This window comes from Thermobia domestica, chromosome 1 (genome assembly GCF_964235325.1).
Source record: "Thermobia domestica chromosome 1, izTheDome1.hap1.1, whole genome shotgun sequence".
In the NCBI taxonomy this organism is placed as follows: domain Eukaryota; kingdom Metazoa; phylum Arthropoda; class Insecta; order Zygentoma; family Lepismatidae; genus Thermobia; species Thermobia domestica.
In genome coordinates, this window is record NC_137454.1 from 228849135 (window position 1) to 228870068 (window position 20934).

The window sequence follows — 20934 nt, forward strand, 5'->3', positions numbered from 1 at the left end:
TAAAATGAAATAGCTACATATATGTAATTTATTTGAAGGTGTGCTGGCCGCCTTATTGAAAATGGCCATTTTGAGGGTGTTCCCTTATTTCGATTCAACTGTACTTTTTCGATAATATTACAATAAAACAATTAGCGTTGATTTCATTTCTTTTGTAATTAGTCCTAGGTTAAATCGTATTTTTACTGGCCTTTTAGTGAGCTCCCCCGTGGCTATGGTTAGAGTACATTTTTTTGGTGCTTCAGATCTGGTTTGATTCCCGGTGAAGCACATGTGGTTTGCATCCTATATTAAGTTGTAAGTTTACGTCTCATATAGCCTCATTGTTGAAAAGGGCGTTTAACTCCAATTCAACCAACGAACCAACCAGTCTTCCCTTAACAAAAGAAAGGAACGTAAGGTTTGATACTTCCAGACTCTACCTAAGTCGAGTCCTTGAAAACCCGCAATGATGTACCATGACGCATTGAGGAACTAGGAACTTCCTCTCGAATTCAATGCCACGTGAAAGTCGCAATTTGGATGGTAAACCTATCCTATTAGAATCCTCAGTGTTTCAATTCTGCCTACCTCCGCCGACCTCCATACATTACCGGACTCAGTGACAGATGTGTGCTAAGTGCTAAAGGAGGCATGGTCATTAGAGAAATACAACCTTCACTGGTAGGGTCGAGAAGTTACTTCTGACAGTTTGTTTTACTCAAGTTAGGTAAGGAAATACATGTTGATTTAGCACGTACACTAATGGACTAAATCGCAGGAGTTAGTCGCCCATTCCGGAGACAAGAATCCCTCGATAGTGCCTTTGAAATAGCAGAATAATCTATCTCTAATTCTTCAAAGTTCGTGAAGAGGTACAACGTGCACATAATCCATCACATCGTGAATCTAATGGGACGTGTCTTTGCCCATTTGGAGACGGGCCGAAACATTTTCTTCTCAGGTAGGGATGGAACTATGAGAGCCGTCTACCTCAAGCATACATGCTGAAGTATCACGAATATATTGATCTACGGAATCCTTAATAGAAGTGCCCTTACCACGTAACTACGTGGAAGCATACAAATTAGAGATGGGCTGATAAGAGCCATTTTTCGCCCATCAGGCCCGAGATGTGAAATGCATGGTTTTCAATACTATACCTCATAAAAATAAGAAAACAAATATATTTTGACGGAAAGCACTATAAGTGAGAGGTAAAAAAAATATAAACAAAGACGTAAGTCGTGTGTTAATGAAGGAACGTAAACACTAATGTCGTGAGTTGTAATCCGTGAAAGCAATAGTAAATAGAACACTAACGGCAAGAATAAGAAGAATGAAGTTTACTACGACTATGAGATCAATATATTACATCGGAAATAATCAAGCATAGATAATAATCAGACAGCTGGAGACACCTGTAGCTAGTTTGCAGATTAGGCATTTTGCTTGCTGTCGTCATCCGAATCGCCACTGGACCATCCTGCAGCGGCGGCATCTTGTAGTGTATGAGTATATTCTAGACTTGGTTTCTTAACCGTGGTGGAATTATGGCGCCAGTAACTCAGAAGCACGGAAGCAACATGCGCACATCCGACGACCCGTGCGCCTACTTTACCTTGACAGTACCACTGTATGTGTGCGATGTTGCTTTGCTCTGTTTGGATCCAAATATTATAGAATTTGGATCTTATGTGTCGTGATCGTAATTGAACTCGGAGAACAGAAGCATCGTAATGATGTATGTACCGAGAGTACATACCTTTGTCACTTAAGTGCTCGTGAGTGTAAGATTGGCTTTGTTTAAGTTGATATATGCCAAGAGTTAATTGCCGTAGCTCATCCCAAGTTAGCCGTGGAAAATCTTGAAGATCTCTATCGGTTAACTTAGCCCAAATTGCCTTTTTTCGCGCCCAGCCTTGTTCGTCGACCATCTGTTTTAAGTAATGAGTTTTTTTTAACAAAAGCCAGCATTCGCTGAGCGATTATTTAATCATCTTCGGTGTTGTGAATCCTTGTAGGATAGAAAGCATTGAGAAGAGCACATATAATTCGCACACAGTCACCAATATAAGGCCTTTGCGTATTGGATGCCACTTTATCCAATGTGCGCCAGTTTTTCAACTGTCCATTAACGGCTTCGACGACCCATCAAACTTTCGTCACAAGACGAGCCTCGTTAGAATCCGCTGTAGTAAATTGTGGCTGCTTATTGAGGAATCTAGGCATTTTAGATACGAGACCCATTTCTTCCAGAAGTGCCAAACAATCACGGAAGCCTCTATCAACAATCAGAACATCCTTTGGCTGCAGCCACTCTCTGATATTGTGTGCATCATGTTTTAAGATATGAGTGAGTATGTTAGCGTCATTGTTCTTTGAATCCGCGAAGTAAGGTCCAAAGACATCCAAAATGGAACCTGTCGTCGTGACCAACATCATAGGCTTCACCAAAGGTCTTTCTTTGTGTAACGAGAATGATCGTCAATGAAAGGAATAGTGGGAACTCTTCTGGATATAAATGTAAGTGCCATCAGCAACAAGTACTACAGTATCATTGTCGTCGTCGGGAATGAATAATCGTCGTCTAAAGGCCTCGTATGTTTTTAATAACCTGTGTTCTGGTGATGTGTTCCGTTCCAAGATATAGTGAAACAAAGTTCTGCATCAAAGCCTCACGTGCAGAGTGCACAGAAGATGATATTTTTCGTTTTCTGACATTGAATAATGTGGACAGAACACCATTCGAGATACCCGTTCGAAGCTTCACAAGTAACACTGCCAAACAAGTACGAGAGGATCTCTGTGTTGAGGAACGCATTTTAGACTTTACTAGGTCATACATACAGTTAAAATCAGACATTGATACGCTTACATATTATACAACAGCTATTAGAGTTGTGACAAGGAGGTATTGGTAATTCTGTTTTAGGACTCTTACAGGTGGTGTCGACGGCAGAACTCGTAGACGCACGATCTCTTTGTACAACAGACGAAGGCATAGGAGTGCTTCGAGAACGACGCACACGACATGCATATGATCTGCATTTTGAGCACAACTTCGCACCACTCTGTATATTGCAGTTTTTAGAACTTCTCAGGATCGATATAATTTTTTTGTTAGAACAGGTACGAAAAGCCGTAGATTTTCTTTGCCAGGTTTTACAACAATCACACTGGCCGTTCGGCATTATGTCTTATTCAGTTCGTCAATATTTGTTTGCACAAACAGCTGCAAACTCACGATTGATATCTTCACTTCTTAACTATGGTTTGATTGCGGCACTCCGATCGCACGACTGAACACTCCGATCGCAGCGCAGCAAATAGGGCAATGGAAACGTGTAATTCCAACAGTTGCCACCCGTGGCGCTTATCTAGGTGCACAGGACGCAGACTCCACACTTCTACACTTTGACACACACACACGAGCTCGCGTATATCTGCCTTTGCTCTCTCTCTCTCTCTCTCTGGTGGGATGGGGGGTGTTTGTAGGTATGGGTATGTATTACCTTGGATCGGATACATCAGGTAGCTATTGTTGGTCGTTGTTTTTCATCTTTCCCTCAGTATTGCAATATAACGTATCAATGAATTCCCATAGGTATACCTACTTTATTGACGAGTAGTATGTATGATTTTTCGATATATATATTTGCCTGTATTTTACCTGCTTTTCCCATTTCTCATAAGAAGTCGTTGCATGAGAACCAGAGAAACGTAACTCCAAAAATTCTGTTTTCCTTTTCTTCATGTTTGGACATAATTTTGTAAGCCCCACTTTGTATAAATGGAACGTAACGCCCTCTGCTCTCCGTGTCGATCATCTGTTGTAATGTAGCTAAATTTCCATGTAATTAAAAACACAACTTTCTAAGAAAATATTTTTGTTCTCTCGCCTGTAAACCTACGAAAATGGAGTTACGTTCCGCTGGTCCTCATGCAACGAAGTACAAATTAAGTTAATACAGATGTATTTGTATTTGTATAATCTGATTCTTCTTGTTAATAGGTCCCGGGTTCATCCTCGCCCCCGCCAAGTGAACTTTGTGGTGGACAAACACCATGATGTGCGTGGATTTCCTCGGTGTTTCTCCTCCCACTTTCTTCACTCCACTATTTCATCCATTAATTATCATCACTGTCTCCTTTAGCCTAATCGGCATAAAAGTGGGACGTAAAACTCAAAGATTTCATTTCATTTCATTTCTTCTTGTTAATATCACAGTTGATTATGTAATATCTCTTTACTTTTTCTAAGACCTTACTTCTCTTCGTTTTACTTTGATTTTTATAATCTGTTAGTTTTCTTCCTATGTATTACTTGTTCTTCTTCACTAAATGGCTAAAATATCTTTCGTATATTTTCTTCATCCCAGCTACTTTCCCGTACCCCTTCCTTATTCGTTCATTCTTGGTTCATCTTACCATTTTCATTTCAAACGCTTTCACACTATTCAAGTTTTTTAATATTATTATTCAAGGGTACTTTCTATAGCATACCTTATTGATAATCGGACTAAGTCTTAATCACTCTTCTCTGTAACTTTTCATGAACTTTGATCGCAAGAAACTGTAATTTTTTTCTAACTTCTATAGCCAGGTTATAGTCAATTATTGACATGTGTTCCTATACTTTTCTTATTCGATCCTAAATACCTGAAAAGATCTACTGTCTTAATATTCTTGTCGTGTACAATCCGGGGTTTCTCTCTGTTACAGACTATTTACTCTATCTTGTTAAAATATTAACTAGGGCTGTAATTGAGATTTACATATAGCTATATCAGTCTCTCCTTGTGTGGGAAAAGGTTGTATGTGGTTCCAATTTGCAAATCTCAGCTTTTCCTCGGTATTCGTGAAACAAGTTAGTGAAACAAAACTTGTATAACTAATAAGCTTACACAATCTCTCCCTCATTTTCTTTAATTTTTTCTTTGAATGTTTAGGTATTATAATTTATGTACCTCTTTGTGATCAATTGGCTGACGTACATGGTTCTATTTTCAATTGCTTATGGAATTATTAATCGAGAGCCAATAATAATGCCGTAATAGTCGTTGTGTATAGACTCATTGCTGGAAAGGGATGGTAAACTCTAATAAATCAATTACAAATAGTAGATAAAGTTTTTCTTGTGCTCTATTTGATTTTGTAATAACTCACCTTTGTTATTTTCTTCCGTTGTTTTTCATTTTTGAGTATTCCTTATTTTGGACATGTTATTCATATAAAATTAAAAATTCATTTTCATATAGTTCGAAAATTGTTGAAAATACACTATATTTCAACGTATTTTAAAACATACGTTGTAATATTCCACAAACATACGTTGTAAACAACGTAGCTTAAAACATGCATATAATATTCCATCTTTATAAGGAATTCATGAATAGAGTTCAGTTGAAGAAAAGAAGAGATGAATGAAACTTTAGAGAAGATATTTCCTGGCTTTTGTTTCAGTTTTAATTAAGCACTATTGCATCTCTTTCGTAACCAAGCTGCTAACACAAGTGTTCTTTTTGTGCGCAGGATCTCGTACTCGATCCTGCTGACGTGCTCTCCTCACAGAAAAAAAGAACTCATATGTTGTTTGAGTTTCCTTTAAAGAATAAGGTCTTCTCTGATGTAACCTCGATACTGCAAACAGACGTTAAACTTTGATCGATCACGTGATACAGTGATGTATTCGAAGGTTCATGTCTTTAAAAAATATAAGAAACGTGTCCTTTTTTTTAATAATCTACATTCTTCCTAAACTGCTTCAAACTTGTCATCATTTGTAGTTTTAAATATCCTGTTTCCAATTTTTCAATGCTTGCTGGAAATATATGAAAAGTATTGCTTTCTGCAATACATCTTTTACATACATGTGTCCAATAAAATAAAATATTCAGTTTAATGTTGTATGTTATGATATTTCGGCTAAGGAGGATGGATGATTGATGAAAATTATATTGAAATAGATATCTCGATAATGAAAGGAATGGGATAATCCCGACAAAATCAACAGAAGTGATATTGTTTGTTAGAATTTTACAAAATTTGGATATGATCCAGGGACAAGAGGTGAGCGATATACCCCATGTCTACTTATGGATGTTGGAAAATGCAAGAGTTCTAATAATTTTCCCAGATTAGCGACTTCTTTGACCTCTAGTGGAGTCAACGTCCAGTTCAACCATTTAATGAATATATTAAATATAATTAAATCTACACCATGTAAACCCAATGTGATATATAACATTAGTTTGAAATGAAAATGAAATGAAATATTTCAGTTAAACGTCCCATGATTATGCCCGTGAGGCTAACTGAGACAATGATTAAGGCAAGTGAATTATGATGGAAGAATTGATGGATGAGAATATGTTAAGATCGTCTCGTTTGCAGTGATGTGAACACTTTTCCGAGTGTCTGCTTCCACTATCGTCATAAGGAATTTACCCAAATATGGTGGTGTTCTGTGCCCATGGGGTTCATTTTTTAATATTGTGTCAACGGAATGCAATTTGACAAATCAACAGGAAGTAGTGAGTTCATTTACCATTCCTGGTCCAAATGCATTGTTAATAAGTTTTTTCAGCTTGCTGTGCAGAATATCCCAGTTTTAAGCTCTAAAGAAAAATCACTAGCAAGTATGTGATTTCCATTGTATAATTGCATAAAACATAAAACACTGTTTAACTACACTACCTCTTGACTGTCTGGGTTCCTACATTGAGTTGTTTACTCTACATGAGCAGAGTTTCTTAAGTTAGACGCTTAAACTTAATTCATCCATGTGTTGTGTTCCTGATATGTTTCATCCACCGGAGACAAAGCGGACATTTAATGACCATCAACACAATAATATATAAGGTGGACATTTTTTTCCACACATACATTATTTTTGAATTTAAGATAAGTTTTCAACACAGAGCTACATGAATCGGGTCTCATTTTTTCAAGTGGGATGCAAACAACTACTCTTGAGCGATGTAAATTATCAAATCACGCAGAGAATCAGAACTAACGGAGGATTTAGTGGCTACACTTTATTAATCGGGAAAGCTATTATTAAAAATGAGTATGAGAAGCAAATTAAGGAACAACTAGAAGCTGTGGAAGAATTTGCTAAAAATACAATTAAAAAATAACTATCCAAATATTTAAAAAGAATATGCAAGAACGCTAAATTTTCCGCCAGATGAGACAGCAAAAAGCAAAGAAGAAATGCATGAAAATTAAATACTGAAATCCTCTGAAGAAACTGAATCAGAATCTGAAATAGAAGTACAACCATCACACGTCAAGAAGAACATCCGGGTCGTTCAGTCTTCTTCTCAATCTTACAATCAGAAAACAATGAACTCACAGCAGCACACACTAATCAAGGAGGACTCTTATGAGCAGAGCATTCAACATCCACCTCAACAATGAAGATAAACAATTATGCTCACAGTACTGACCGTACCAATTGAGGTTTCTTTTAAAACACAAGTTATTATTATTTATGTTCTTACAGGTGTCCGCAACACATCTCAATAAAAGGATTACAAGAAGACTTCTGACAACAAGGGATTACGCTTTGAAGATTTTCTCATTTTAGGAGCAAATTCTACTAGTTCGCTTACTGTTAGATAGCTCACATGATGTAATTATGCTATTTATATCTGATATCTCTATTGAACATAAACACGGAACTAATGAGTCAGGAGTAATGCAAGACAATATGGCCGCTCTATTAGTAGTATAATTATTCGTACATTTGTTATAGATACGCGAAAGTCAACAACATACAATATGACTTATTACTAACACGAATTTCCGCACTACTTTTTGAATAAAACGACATCTCACATTTAAGTAACTGTCTACACCAACCATTCCATGGCTATTCCAGGTGGCCAGCAGCTTACTTCTAGAACACAGATTACTGTAACACAAATACAAGAATCACTACGCCCATTCAATGGGCCATTCACTAGAATCCACGTACTTAACGTAGAAAGATGGAGACAAGTCACCTAGGAGATAAACTTATACCTATAATATAAGAACAAAAATGTCTTCGTATCCAATAAAGGAAAATAATCTTAAACAATATAAACTTAAACTTAAGATAAACTCGGTCCTTTAACTTAAGATAAACCTAAGATAATATAAACTTAAGATATCATCACCACTATGCATTGAATTAGTACTGAAACACTAGGAACATTAACAAAGAAAATTGTCACTTATGTCACTTTTCACTATAATTGTTTCACAAAATCATTAAGGAACTAAAAGAAAACAATCATCACTATTTCTTGCAAAGTTCTTAACAACAAAAATATTACGTTCTTAACACCTATCAGGTATTGTTGAATGATTAATAAAATTTCGTATTTTCGACAGGACATGTAGGAGAGATAAAGGTATTAAACTTTCCAGTATGCATGAACTTTCTACAACCGAATTAATTGCAAACTTTATGTACACCCAATCATCAGAATGTGACTGTGTGGTTGGACGTCGTTCTTAATTTGGAACCAATTACACAATTTATGGCAAAAGTTTAGATCAGTAATGTTTTAAAAGTTGCCTTGAAACAAAAGCAAGAACTTTCGCTCTTTAATTTTTAAACCTGGAAAACGGAGTTTTGAAGAATAATGAAACCAAGTGCTCAGACTGAAAACTTCATACATAATACATTTAATACACAGATCAAGTCAATTCACATCAAGTGAGAAATATCTAAGTACGGTCAAAATTATGTTAACTGCACTAGAAAATCTGTCCAAGTTTCCTTCCTATGGGATTGTAATTCCTATTATTAACCCATTGGAATCATAAGAGGAGTTTTGATCACACAAAATGTTTAAAGATTTAGAACTTATAGTAACCAGAAGTTGTGAAGTGTATCCGATCAAGTGAAAAATCAAAATATTTATTTGCTTATTATTATTATTTTAATGAATGTCTAAAAATGTATATGCAGCAAAGCCTTCTCTATTATATTTAAATCTGGTTTTTGTGATTAGAGAAGGGTATTTAAATTACTCAAATGCCCAGCGGTACAGACACCCTCCAAACCTGGCAGAAACCTAAAAATTCGAAATGATCAGAAATGGGAAAGACCTTACACATTTAATAAGGAAAGACGTAAGGTGTGCACAAATAGGTAGGTTTTCGTGCAGCTCGTAAGGGTTGGGCCTACAGTTAGTACCAATGTGAAAGATTAAAGTCGTGGAAGAGGGCCATGTATCCATCCCAGTAGCGGACGCAACGTTCATGATGTGAAAACAAAATAATGTTTCGTTGTTAGGAGCCAATTATGATCGTGCAGAGCATTGTTATATTTCGTCGTTTGTGACGTATGCGTAAAACTCTAATACCGTTTCATATACCAGTCAATATGCGGATAAATAAAATTAGGTCGAAAAACAAAATGGATTACTTGATATTGAATTTCATGTAGAGTTTTGAGTCCAGCCGAATCCAGTTCTATAATGTGCTGGATGCGTTAGTGGAGGATGTTATCTATTACAAAAAAGTACCGAGTGTTTCCCGTTTTTGCCCAATCTGGTTTGAAAGGCATATTTGTATGTGAGTAGGGTAGTATTGTTGCGAGTAGTGTTTAGGCTAATGACTGTTTTACCTTGCCATTCCATAATTGTCATACGAAATAACACGAATGAGATTTCTGCAAGTCCTACAGAATGTAGAAGGAAACAAAGAGACCAAAAGGCAATACCTGATTAGTTTCCTTGAGAAAGAAACGTCCATCGAATTGACGGCACTATTCATTGTATTGTACTAGTGAATTCGATGGAAGTTTCTTTTTCAAGGAAACTAATCAGGTATTGCCTTTTGGTCTCTTTGTTTCCTTCTACATTCTGCAGGACTTGTAGAAGCTTTATTCGTGTTGTTTCGTATGACATTTCTGTAATGACAAGGAAAGACCTAAGTACTACTCGCAACAATATTACTCAGCTCACATACAAATATGTCTTTCAAACCAGATCGGGCAAAAACGGGCCGGTCTTTTTCTCTAACAGATAACATCCCCTACTACCACATCCAGCACATAATAGAACTGGACTCGGCTGGACTCAAAACACTACATGAAATTCAATATCAAATATAACAATTTTGTTTTTCTATCTAATTTTATTAATCCGCATATTGACTGATATATGAAAGCATATTAGAGCTCTACGTATGTGTCACGAACGACGAATATATAACAATGTTCTACACAGTCATTATTGATACCTAACAACGAAACATTATTTTGTTTACGCATCATGAACTTCGCTACCGCTACCGAGTTCGCTACATGGCCTTCTTCCGTGAATTTAATCTTTCACATTGGTACTAACTGTAGGTCCAACTCTTATGAGCTGCATGAAAACCTACCTATTTCTGCACATCTTATGTGTTTTCTTATTAAATGTGTAAGGACTTTCATATTTCTAAAAAATTCGCATTTTGAGGTTTTGGCCAGTTTTGGAGGGTGTCTGGACCACTGTGCAATGAATTGAATTAGATTAAAACTTGAAATTGTAAACGTCGATATCTATATTTAATTATGCAAAATACATTTCCTGTAACACCCATATTATTCAAGCATCACCGACTGGAGCTTCATTTCTCCTCGAAAAATAAATTTCAGTTTTCCCAAAATTATTCTCCCTTGTTATTTTTACACTTCGACACTTTATTACTAGCTTGGTTCCAGAATACAGTTCTAAATCTGTTTCAGACTCGAAACAACTGGCGTTAATGTATATCCATGGCTCCATACTACTTTGTCTATAGCTTAACTCCCCTTTTTAACCTCAGATTATTTCAATTCTGGATTTAGTTAAATATAAGATATAAAACGCATGCCGTAGAGAGGAAATTTAATTCTAGAGTCTCACAGTGAAGATTATAAGAAACTAAGCACGATGTCATGATGTGTTCTTTTCAAGTTATTTTCCTGATCCTTCACCGATCTTTCAATCTGTCATATTCCGTGACATAAATTGAATTACATAAAACTTCTTGGTTTTAGGAAAACCAATGATACAGAAACGTTGACAGTATACACTTTGTCATGGATCCACGAGCTACTTTTAAACCGTTCTTTATGCTTGTTTGCCTGTCACCATGGTCTTTTTCTTATCATGTTTCTCGGTCTACGCCGTCAGATGTACTAAAACAAGAGTTATCGTCGCAGAACATCGGTTAGAGGTGACTGACATTTTACAATTCACATTTTTTTTAAATGATTTGAACGAATTCTACTTCTTATAGTTCCTTTATTAATTATACAAATTACCTAATATATTATGCATAGTACTACAATTGTCCAAGTTCTAGTAGTAAAATTTGTAATACAGTAAGTGACAAATGCTCAATGTTAGCCCCCTTTTGTTACCTTACGTACATGAATTCGGAAATCCAATTCCGTCCAGGCCCATTTCAGAACGTTTTCATCAACAGCTTGCATAGCAGCAGTTGTATGCATATGCAAGTCGTGGAGATTTTCGAGTTCTTTGATGGTGGTGCTTTTGACGAGATTGTCTACGAAACTCACGTTTAAAAATTACAGCAGACCGACTAACGTAAAATTGTAGGACGCAAAGTGCTTCATTTGGTATGGTCGGAGTTATTTCAATATATTTTAAATGCCAATATAATTTTGACGCCACTCGTGAAATGATTTTTTTCTTGTTGAAATCGTTTTCAAACATGCTGTACATTACTTGCAACTTTCATTCTGTGATGGATAAAAAATTAAAATGCTTAAAGTTAGTACCCGTATATATTTATCAAGCCTCCAAAATTCCATTGTTATAATTCCAGAAAGAACCATCTCACGAGCGACATTTCTTACGAAGGAAACATTTATCCTGCTGTGATTTAAATAATCTACAACTTAAGCTTGGTTTTTTATCTTTAGAATCCACACTGTATTTGAAATTTCAAATAAATAAAACAAATAAACAAATTAGAAACGTACAGAGCATGATTTACTATGAGCTTACTAGTCGTTTCAAATCTACAAATTTGCTGCACCCGTCAGCGCAGGTAACGACATATACTAGCGTCAAGGCGATAGCACAGGTAGCGTCCGTGACTCATAGACTTAAACGTTTAACGTTTATTATTATGATTATCGTCACTGTTTTCAATATATGATTATACGTTACTCTTATAATAATATATATTACTCTTATACTTCTCTTTTAACTTTCAGTGATTCAATAGGCAGAGAAGTTGTTACCCGTTATACGACGGATTTGAAGACGAACGGAGAATTCTTCACAGACGCCAACGGGCGCGAACTCTTGAAGCGTGTGAGGGACTATAGACCAACTTGGAACTTGACTGTGAATGAACCAACTGCTGGAAATTATTATCCATCCACAACTGGAGCCATCATCCGTGATGCTGATCGTCAGCTGTCTGTTATTATTGATCGCCCAGAAGGAGCTGCCAGCCTTCAAGACGGAGCGATCGAACTTATGGTATGTTCAACATAATTTATCTTATTTTCTACATCATCTCTGTAAGCTCTGAAAACATCTAGAAACATCCTAGGAAGTTGTTAGTGTTCTCTTTTCGTCAATGAAATACAGTATTGCCTAAGGAATCCGAATGCTCTAGAATTTGAACAATTTGAAATTCTAAAAATGATAATTATTGGTAGTAGGGTTTGATAATGACTAAAAGGAATAGCAATGTCTCCGCAACATCAGATGCAAACGAATAGGGGTAAAAATTTAGATTTTGCACAATAGTATATGTTTAGAAAAGTTTCCTTCATTTTAGAGATTGGTCACTTGTTTTCACTTTCTGCTATGCATAGCAAAGAGGTGGAGACAACGAGACTTTGTTTTCATTGCCTATCAGCTTATCTAGAGCAAATTACTGTATAATAGTTTCTGCGCTGGGAGAAATCGTGCAGTTCATGAGAGGAGAAAGAGATGGGGAAACCAAATAAACCAAACAGCGGAAACTGACTCAACAATGTTAATTAAATGAATACATTTTCTGCATTGTATTACGTTACATTAAGGATTATTTTTCTTCTCGCCGTCAATCATCAAAATAGCAGCATAAAACTCTCAATTCCTCAGACGAGTAGCACGTGGTTGAATAAAAGAATTGCACTCCCTGCAAACGACGCGACTTGGTAGCAACTGATTTGAGTTAATGTAACCAAAGGGCCTAGCGGAATAAGAATGTAAAAACTGCCCCCAAGCATATCTGCACCAAATTTACAGTATCGATTAACATTTATGAGAAACTCAGTTTCCAAAAGTTTCAGCTCCCAAGCGCTTTTGGAGGGGTGCTAGGAGGAGAAGGAAAATTGAAATTATTTTTTTTTTCTCCTGAACGGCTGAACCGATTTGCATGAAAACAAAGATGTTACGTGTTCTCAACAAGGGAAAAATCGGAAAATATTTTTGGGGTTTGAAAATTGAAGTCAAAAACATTTTGAAATTTAAAAAAAATGTGGAAGACTAACTGGGACACCCACAATTTTTTGCCAGTTTTGTCTTGAGAGGGGTCCCTAACAACATACATTTTTTCATTTTGTTTGCAAGTGTACCTCATAGTGAAAAAAAGGCAAATGTACATAGGTCAACATCTAGGCCTATGTGGTATACGTATGATACACACTGTACACCACTAGGATAACCAATACCTTTAAATGGGGGAGGGATGAAGTTGTTATAACATTGGAATCTTATGATAACAAATATTTCTTGTCTTAATGGTAATTGGTCTCTGATGATGAAGGGAGTTGTTGACCCTATTCGCACCTCCCTTGGCTACGTCACTGCTGTGCATCAACTGAAATTATACATTCCCGCATTAATGTGTTAATTTTGCACATAATCAATGTTCTGTGATATATAGGGTGCGGCAGCGTTCATAGTAGGATACTAAAAACATACCATCAGGCAGTAACTGTAATTTATTTATTACCTCTTATGTCATTTACTAATTTATTTATTACCTCCATTTACTAATGTGTAAGTCATTGTCCATTGATTGGATTACTTTTTGAATATGACTCATGTCAAATGATGCCCCCTCTGCACAACACATTCACCTAGGCGGCGTCGGAAACTTTCCATAATTCAGCGTAACGTATTGGCTGGGACATTGCCGACGGCAGTTCTGATCCGATCCTTCAACTCAGGAATGGTGGCACAACGTGTTCGGAACACTTCTTGCTTCAGGTAGCCCCAAAGTAAAAAGTCTGGCATGAATGATCAGGTGAGCGAGGCGGCCAGGAGATGTCACCAAAACGGGAAATTCCTCTACGTGGAAATGTCTGTCGCAAGAAGTCCATGCAAATTCTGGCTGTATGAGAGATCGCTCCGTCTTGTTGAAACCATAATTGTTCCACATCCACATCGACCATACCTAATTGGGGAAGAACGAAGTCTTGCAGCTCTTTAGGTAGCGTTCACTGGTAACAGTTACAACCACATCACTGTCATCTTCAAAGAAGTAAGGGCCAATATTCCCAAAGGAAGCAACTCCACACCACACTGTGACACGAGAACTGTGCAAGGGCTTGATGTGCAGTTCATGCAGGTTTACAACACTCGAATCGCATATTCTGTTTATTCGAGTTTATCCACATAACTCGAAATGAGCTTCATCTGACATCAGGATGGTGTGCAACGTTTGTGGATTTTGGCGAAGGAGATCACGCATGGTTAAACAGAATGTTTCTCGTGAAACCCAATCGCGATGCCTAATTTCCTGAATAATCTTCAGCTTATATGGGTGAAAATGGAGATCTTCGTGCAATATTTTCCTGAATGAGCGATCGGACAGATGCACAGTTTGCGAATGACGAGCAGATCTTTTTCGGCTACGCAATATTGCAGCACAAATATTTTCCGTGACTTTTGGTGTCCGCACAGTTCTTTCACTTTTCCCGGTATGCCATTGCAAACAGAACCTGTTGTTCGAAATGCACGTACCCACCTCACAATTGTCCGTCCATTTGGAACAACTTTCCCATGACGTCCCAAGTTGAAATATTGCCGAAATAGACGCTGGGTAGCAATAACAGAGTTATTATTCTTGAAATAAATTTCAACAGCAAAGGTACGATGTTGTGCACTCCACCGCTCCATATCACTGACAAACTCGAAATGGCAGCTCATTAGTACACGAATGCGACACGAGCTGGCGCGCATGCATGCAGTACGTCATTGTATTACGCAAATCAAATTACGCTATGAGCGCTGCTGCACCCTGTATATAGATCTTTGTTTAGTAATTGTTCTTGTTTTGTAACAGTTGGTAATAATATGCCTGTTGTTAACAGGTATGTATGTGTTTAGTTTGTTTCGATGGGATTACTGTATATATGTGTTTAATATGATCAAATAAAGAATGAATTAAAACAAATTAATCCTCATCACTGTTTTCATCCACTACAGGAACAATTTCGGTTTTCGTGAATATTTTACTGAGTATTTCAGATGGTATGATTTTCGATAAGTATCTCGCATATGATAAATAATACACAATAGCAGCAACGTGAGGACGGCAGCCAAAAGTTCTGTTCACGAGAACGAAATTGTTCCAGTAGTGGACGAAAACAGTGATGAGGATTAATTTCTTTTAATTCATTCTTTATTTGATCATATTAAACACACATATACAGTAATACCATCAAAAAAACTAAACACATAAATACCTATTAACAACAGGCATATTATTAACCAACTGTTACAAAACAAGAACAATTACTAAACAAAAATCTATATATATCACAGAACATTGATTATATGCAAAATTAACACAAAATGCTGGAATGTATAATTTCAGTTGATGTACAGCAGTGGCGTAGCCAAGGGAGGTGCGAATAGGGTCAACAACCCCGTTCATCTTCAGAGACCAATTACCATTAAGACAAAAAATATTTGTTATCATAAGATTCCAATGTTATAACAACTTCATCCCCCCCCCCATTCAAAGGTATTGGTTATCCTAGTGGTGTACAGTGTGTATCATACGTATACCACGTAGATGCTGACCTATGTTCATTTGCCTTTTTTCACTATGAGGTACACTTGCAAAGAAAATGAAAAAAATATATGTTGCTCTGGGGACCCTCTCAAGACAAAACTGGCAAAAAATTGTGGGTGTCCCAGTTAGTCTTCCACTATTTTTTTTTTTTTTTTTGAAATTTCCCCAAAAAAATTACTTCAATTTTCAACAACCAAAAATTTCCAAAAATATTTTCCGACTTTTCTCTTGTTGAGATCACCTAACATCTTTGTTCATGCAAATCGGTTCAGCCGTTCAGAAGAAATAAAATAATTTTAATTTTCCTTCCCCCCTTCTAGCACCCTTCCAAAAGCGCTTGGGGGACTGAAACTTTTGGAAACTGAGTTTCTCATAAATGTTAATCGATACTGTAAATTTGGTGCAGATATGCTTGGGGGCAGTTTTCACATACTTATTCCGCTAGACTATTTACCCTATCGCAAGAAATTTTACGGAGCAACCTTGTTATTTTCTTATTGTTATTCTATGAATCATTCATATTTTCATCGTTTGCCTACTGCAAAAATAACCGCATTATTTAAAGTTTTCCATACAGTTTTATTAGAGAGCGAGTAAATCTGACAATTTTACTTGTGTCGTTCTCTTCCTCTTGTTGTTGCTGCAGTTAATGTTGCACGTGTAATAACATATTAGACTAGACAGACATAAATTACATACGTAAAAATTATTCTATACATAACTACACAATATGACTTGTGCCATTCATCTTTTACTCTTTCTACGAATAGAGATTACAATCAAATTTTAAATAAATGCTATATTATATGCACATCCATAACTACAGTAAATAACTCTTTATCTTTTCGGAAAAGTGCACAATTTGCTATTGGTTACATTGCTACGATGAATTTTATGTACTTCGGTTTTATTGTCTTCCAAAACTCAGGCAGAGTTTATTGTATTCTTCTAGTGTCTGAAATGTGCCCGTTTCTTGTTGACACTTTCAGGTCATAAGTTTAATTTCTTGGCGAAAGGCACACAACTAAACACAATTTTTGTCACCGTTTCTTTAAAAATAATAACAAAGATAGTCAAGAGGCTACTATACTATTAATTGAAGTTCAATAAGTATTTAATTCTGAACATATTATATTTATAAACATATTTTAGCTCCATAGACGTCTTCTTCACGACGACGGATTTGGCGTAGGTGAGCCTTTGAATGAACGAGCTTTTGGTGATGGTTTAGTGGTCCGTGGACGCCATGTAATTCAGTTGGGTTCTTCTGGAGATAGCGTAAATCCAACCGTGAGATACAGGCTTCGAGCGCAAGAGACAGTTCTTGCTCCTTGGCCTTCCTTCGTTGCTACTACTCTATCTCAGGAGGAATGGTTCGACACATACAATACGCAGGTAAGTAAATAAACTTTTAGTTCTCAATGTACATATAAGTAATTTTAAAAATTGCAGTGCTACAATAGCAAGTTTATTTTTCACTATAGTTTTAAGAAATGAGTTTGTCGCTTCAAACTATTTATCTATTTTGTTCATGTTTATGCATCTTCAAAAATGATTACTGGGCTTCTTAACATTACTAGGCTTCTGAAGAAAACATATTCCCCACAATTCATTCCAGTCGCAGGAATACGCTGCAAAGTAATTGTGCAAATAACCCTTGTGGTAACAATCTTGTTATGATCAAAGCTTTCATTTAGGACACAAACATTACATCTTTTATTTCTCTAATTAATTTTATAAAAGCTTAAAACCGAACGCCTAATAATTTGAAATCGAGTAATATGTTTCCAGCATATTGCTGTTGCTACTGACATTATTCATTCAGTCTCCATTTTTAAATAAAAAGTTAGAGGTTGACTATAAACTTCAAAGGTAATGGCATTCTCAATGAAAGAATGTTCCCGGAAAGTCGCACAACCTAAACTTTGGAGCATCGGTACTTTTGAATCATACGTGCGAACGAAACGAAACTATTACCCAGGAAAGTCCTGTCTATATAGATATTTTAGAGATGTAAACCATGAGGTTTGTACTAGTTTTCACGAATACCAGAAACATATGTTGGTGATTCTTTTACAAAACGTGATAAATCACGAATTGCAGACAGATGTGGCATTATGTGTGACAAATGGGAATATTAGTGGATAGACTACATGAAAATGTATCGTTCTGAAACAAAGACAGAACAACACATGTGCCATTTTTCAATTCTTCTCGTAAGCCAAAACTAGAAATAATTTACTCAGGAGTAGTGATTTATCTGGACGACAGTATATACCAGAATGGCTATAAATGACACGGAAAACGAGCCCGTTTATTACTGAACTCCACAATATCAGAGAGAAGTATTATTTGCCTGCATTCCTGTATAACTAACTGCTTAAAAGTAAAAATAAATTATACTAATGGATATATGAGAAAGAATATAAGTAAAATATAAACGTGTTGTAAAATATTCGACGCATATTCATGGACGTTTTCTATAATGTAGGTTTGAAACATGAGAAGTTCGCAGAGCAATTGTGAGAGTGAGCTACGAATGAACATTAAATAATATTACATAGATATAAACCGTGGACTTGAATTTTGAGAGATTGTTATATGAGAAAATTGATAATCATTATTTAGTTTCACATTTGTTCTTAAAATCCTAAAAATAAACTTATTTGTTCATAATAATAATAATAATTAGAACTTCATACACAGAATCCACAATTTTAAATAAATCGAGATAATATTATTCTTTTGTTCTTAGATAATAATTTGAAACGTTTTATATTAGTTTTATTGATAAGCTACTTAAAAAAAACTAATTTCAAGATGTGAACAAATATTTTAAATTAGAAAATCAGCTGCTTTATTTCGTATTATTGTTTTCATTGAATTGGAACATCCTTATGAATGGAAAGAGAAATCGAAGGAAAGTTATTTTTGTTTAGCTTTCAAAATGACTATTTTGAACTTCATAAATAATAGCAGTTAAAAATATATTGCATCTTGGCAAATCATCTTTGCTCTCCCACATAATAAGAACTACAGAATTTCCTAATTCGGATATAAAAAATGGATGTGATATTGTTTATATAGATGGAAAACTAATCATCAGTATAGCATAACTTGCTCCGAGCCAAGTGGCTTGTTGCCATAGCATCCAAATTTCTCTACAAATTAAAATGATAACTTCTTTCAAATAAACATGTATGTATCAAGATTCCCTCAGATATTAAGGTACAATACAAACGACACTACATAAATAATGGATAATATTGCATGTCCTAATCCAGAAGACAATATACAAAGAACTCCATATGCAAATCGATAGTAACTTGCATAACTTACGTAAATTGTGATAACTTGTAAGAGCAGATCATCTGGAGCATCACACACATATTACATCAAACACATATACGCTCCAACAGGAGTAAATAGCACTCACATACAAATGAAAATGCCTATCAAAATATACAGACACTTTTTCACGAAAATTATTACAATTGCGGGGGAAGATCGTAGATGAAAACTAAAGAATGTCAGTGTAAGGTAAATTTAGCAGCTATGGATGATATGCATGACACTGTAACCCATGAATGTTAAATGCTGAATGTAAATAAACATTAAGCGTTTATAGAGCAACGAAAAGAAGATATTCTGAACACCAAATCAGAGACATAAAATAAAACAAAAAAAAAGTTCTGTAATAATTCATATTTTCGGATTAAGAATCAAAGAAAGAAAATGACTGAAATGTCGTTAATTTTAGTATAGAACTAAGACGGATTAGTACGTTTGGAACTTAGTGACTACATATTAATGATCACGTTCTGAAGTGGGGTCATCTGTAGGGGGAGGATTGCCAAAAAAACCTAGAACATACCATATAATTCTGAAATAATCATAAAAACTTATAAACCAAAAGACATGACAAATCCAGACAATTTAGCATGTTTGGAATAAGTTTTGTATTGTCTGATTCTGTTAGGTGTGCTCCGAAGAAATCAAGATTATATCCACAGAGAATTTAGCTGCAGTTCATAAACACCAATAGAAAATCACTGCTACTGCAGTTAGCTTAAGTAAAAAACATGCCAAGGAAAAGGCTGATGTTGCTACTATATTTCTGTACTGCCGTAGCAGTCAAAAATGTCTTGCTAAGAACAGAAATGGCATCAATATTGATTGAGGGCTCTCTGTAGTTCTGGTAGAATCACGAGAGGAAGTTAGCCGTTTCAGTTGACCAGTTGACTAAGCAGGTCATCTAAACTAGCCTCCTCATGACACTGGATCTCTCTCTCTCTTTCTTTCTTTCTTTTTCTTGCTTGCTTTCTTTCTTTCTTTCTCTGTTCATCAAAGTTTTGGATCATTTTTCCTCAAATTTATGACCTCAAACGATTTCAACACGAATATGATATACTTGCTGTGTCAAATAACCACAACTTTCGTGTAATATGCACCACAACAAATATTCTTCAATATGGCAGGGGCAAACTCAGACCCAACGCCAATGACACAAGATCCTCAAAATGTCAGAAAAACACTAATTATACAAATTATTATCCTAGAAACTCTACTCGTGCTATATAATATTAGTTGGAGAAACAATGTTGTCAAACAATGGCTAGGATACTTCAATATCTTCACTTTTGTATACAATTTCGTAGAATCAAACGTTACGAACTATAGTTAACCAATACTACGTAATGATACTACGTAAATGACGTAGTGAAAGCAAAAAGTTTGAAGCCATTTATCTTTTCCTAAGAGGTGGAGACAAACTATCTCTCCCGAATTACACAATTGCTGCGATTTTTACTTAGTCAAGATGGAAATTTTGATGAACAACCAAAGAAAAAATACAACAAAAAATATGCTGATCTGAGCGTTGATGCTTATAACAAAAGTGTGCTAATTTTGCGGAATGTAGGGAGAAAT

General features: G+C 35.8%; 1 protein-coding gene across 2 annotated transcripts in view; it reads left to right on the forward strand.

The window, feature by feature from the left end:
• Positions 1 to 20934, forward strand: part of LOC145694517 (lysosomal alpha-mannosidase-like) — a 217194-nt gene that overhangs the window by 174096 nt on the left and 22164 nt on the right. For both annotated transcript variants that reach the window (XM_081770839.1, XM_081770831.1), the window contains exons 14-15: positions 12197 to 12467; positions 17158 to 17400. In XM_081770839.1, the coding sequence (XP_081626965.1) occupies positions 12197 to 12467; positions 17158 to 17400 (514 nt within the window). The remainder of the gene's footprint in view (positions 1 to 12196; positions 12468 to 17157; positions 17401 to 20934) is intronic.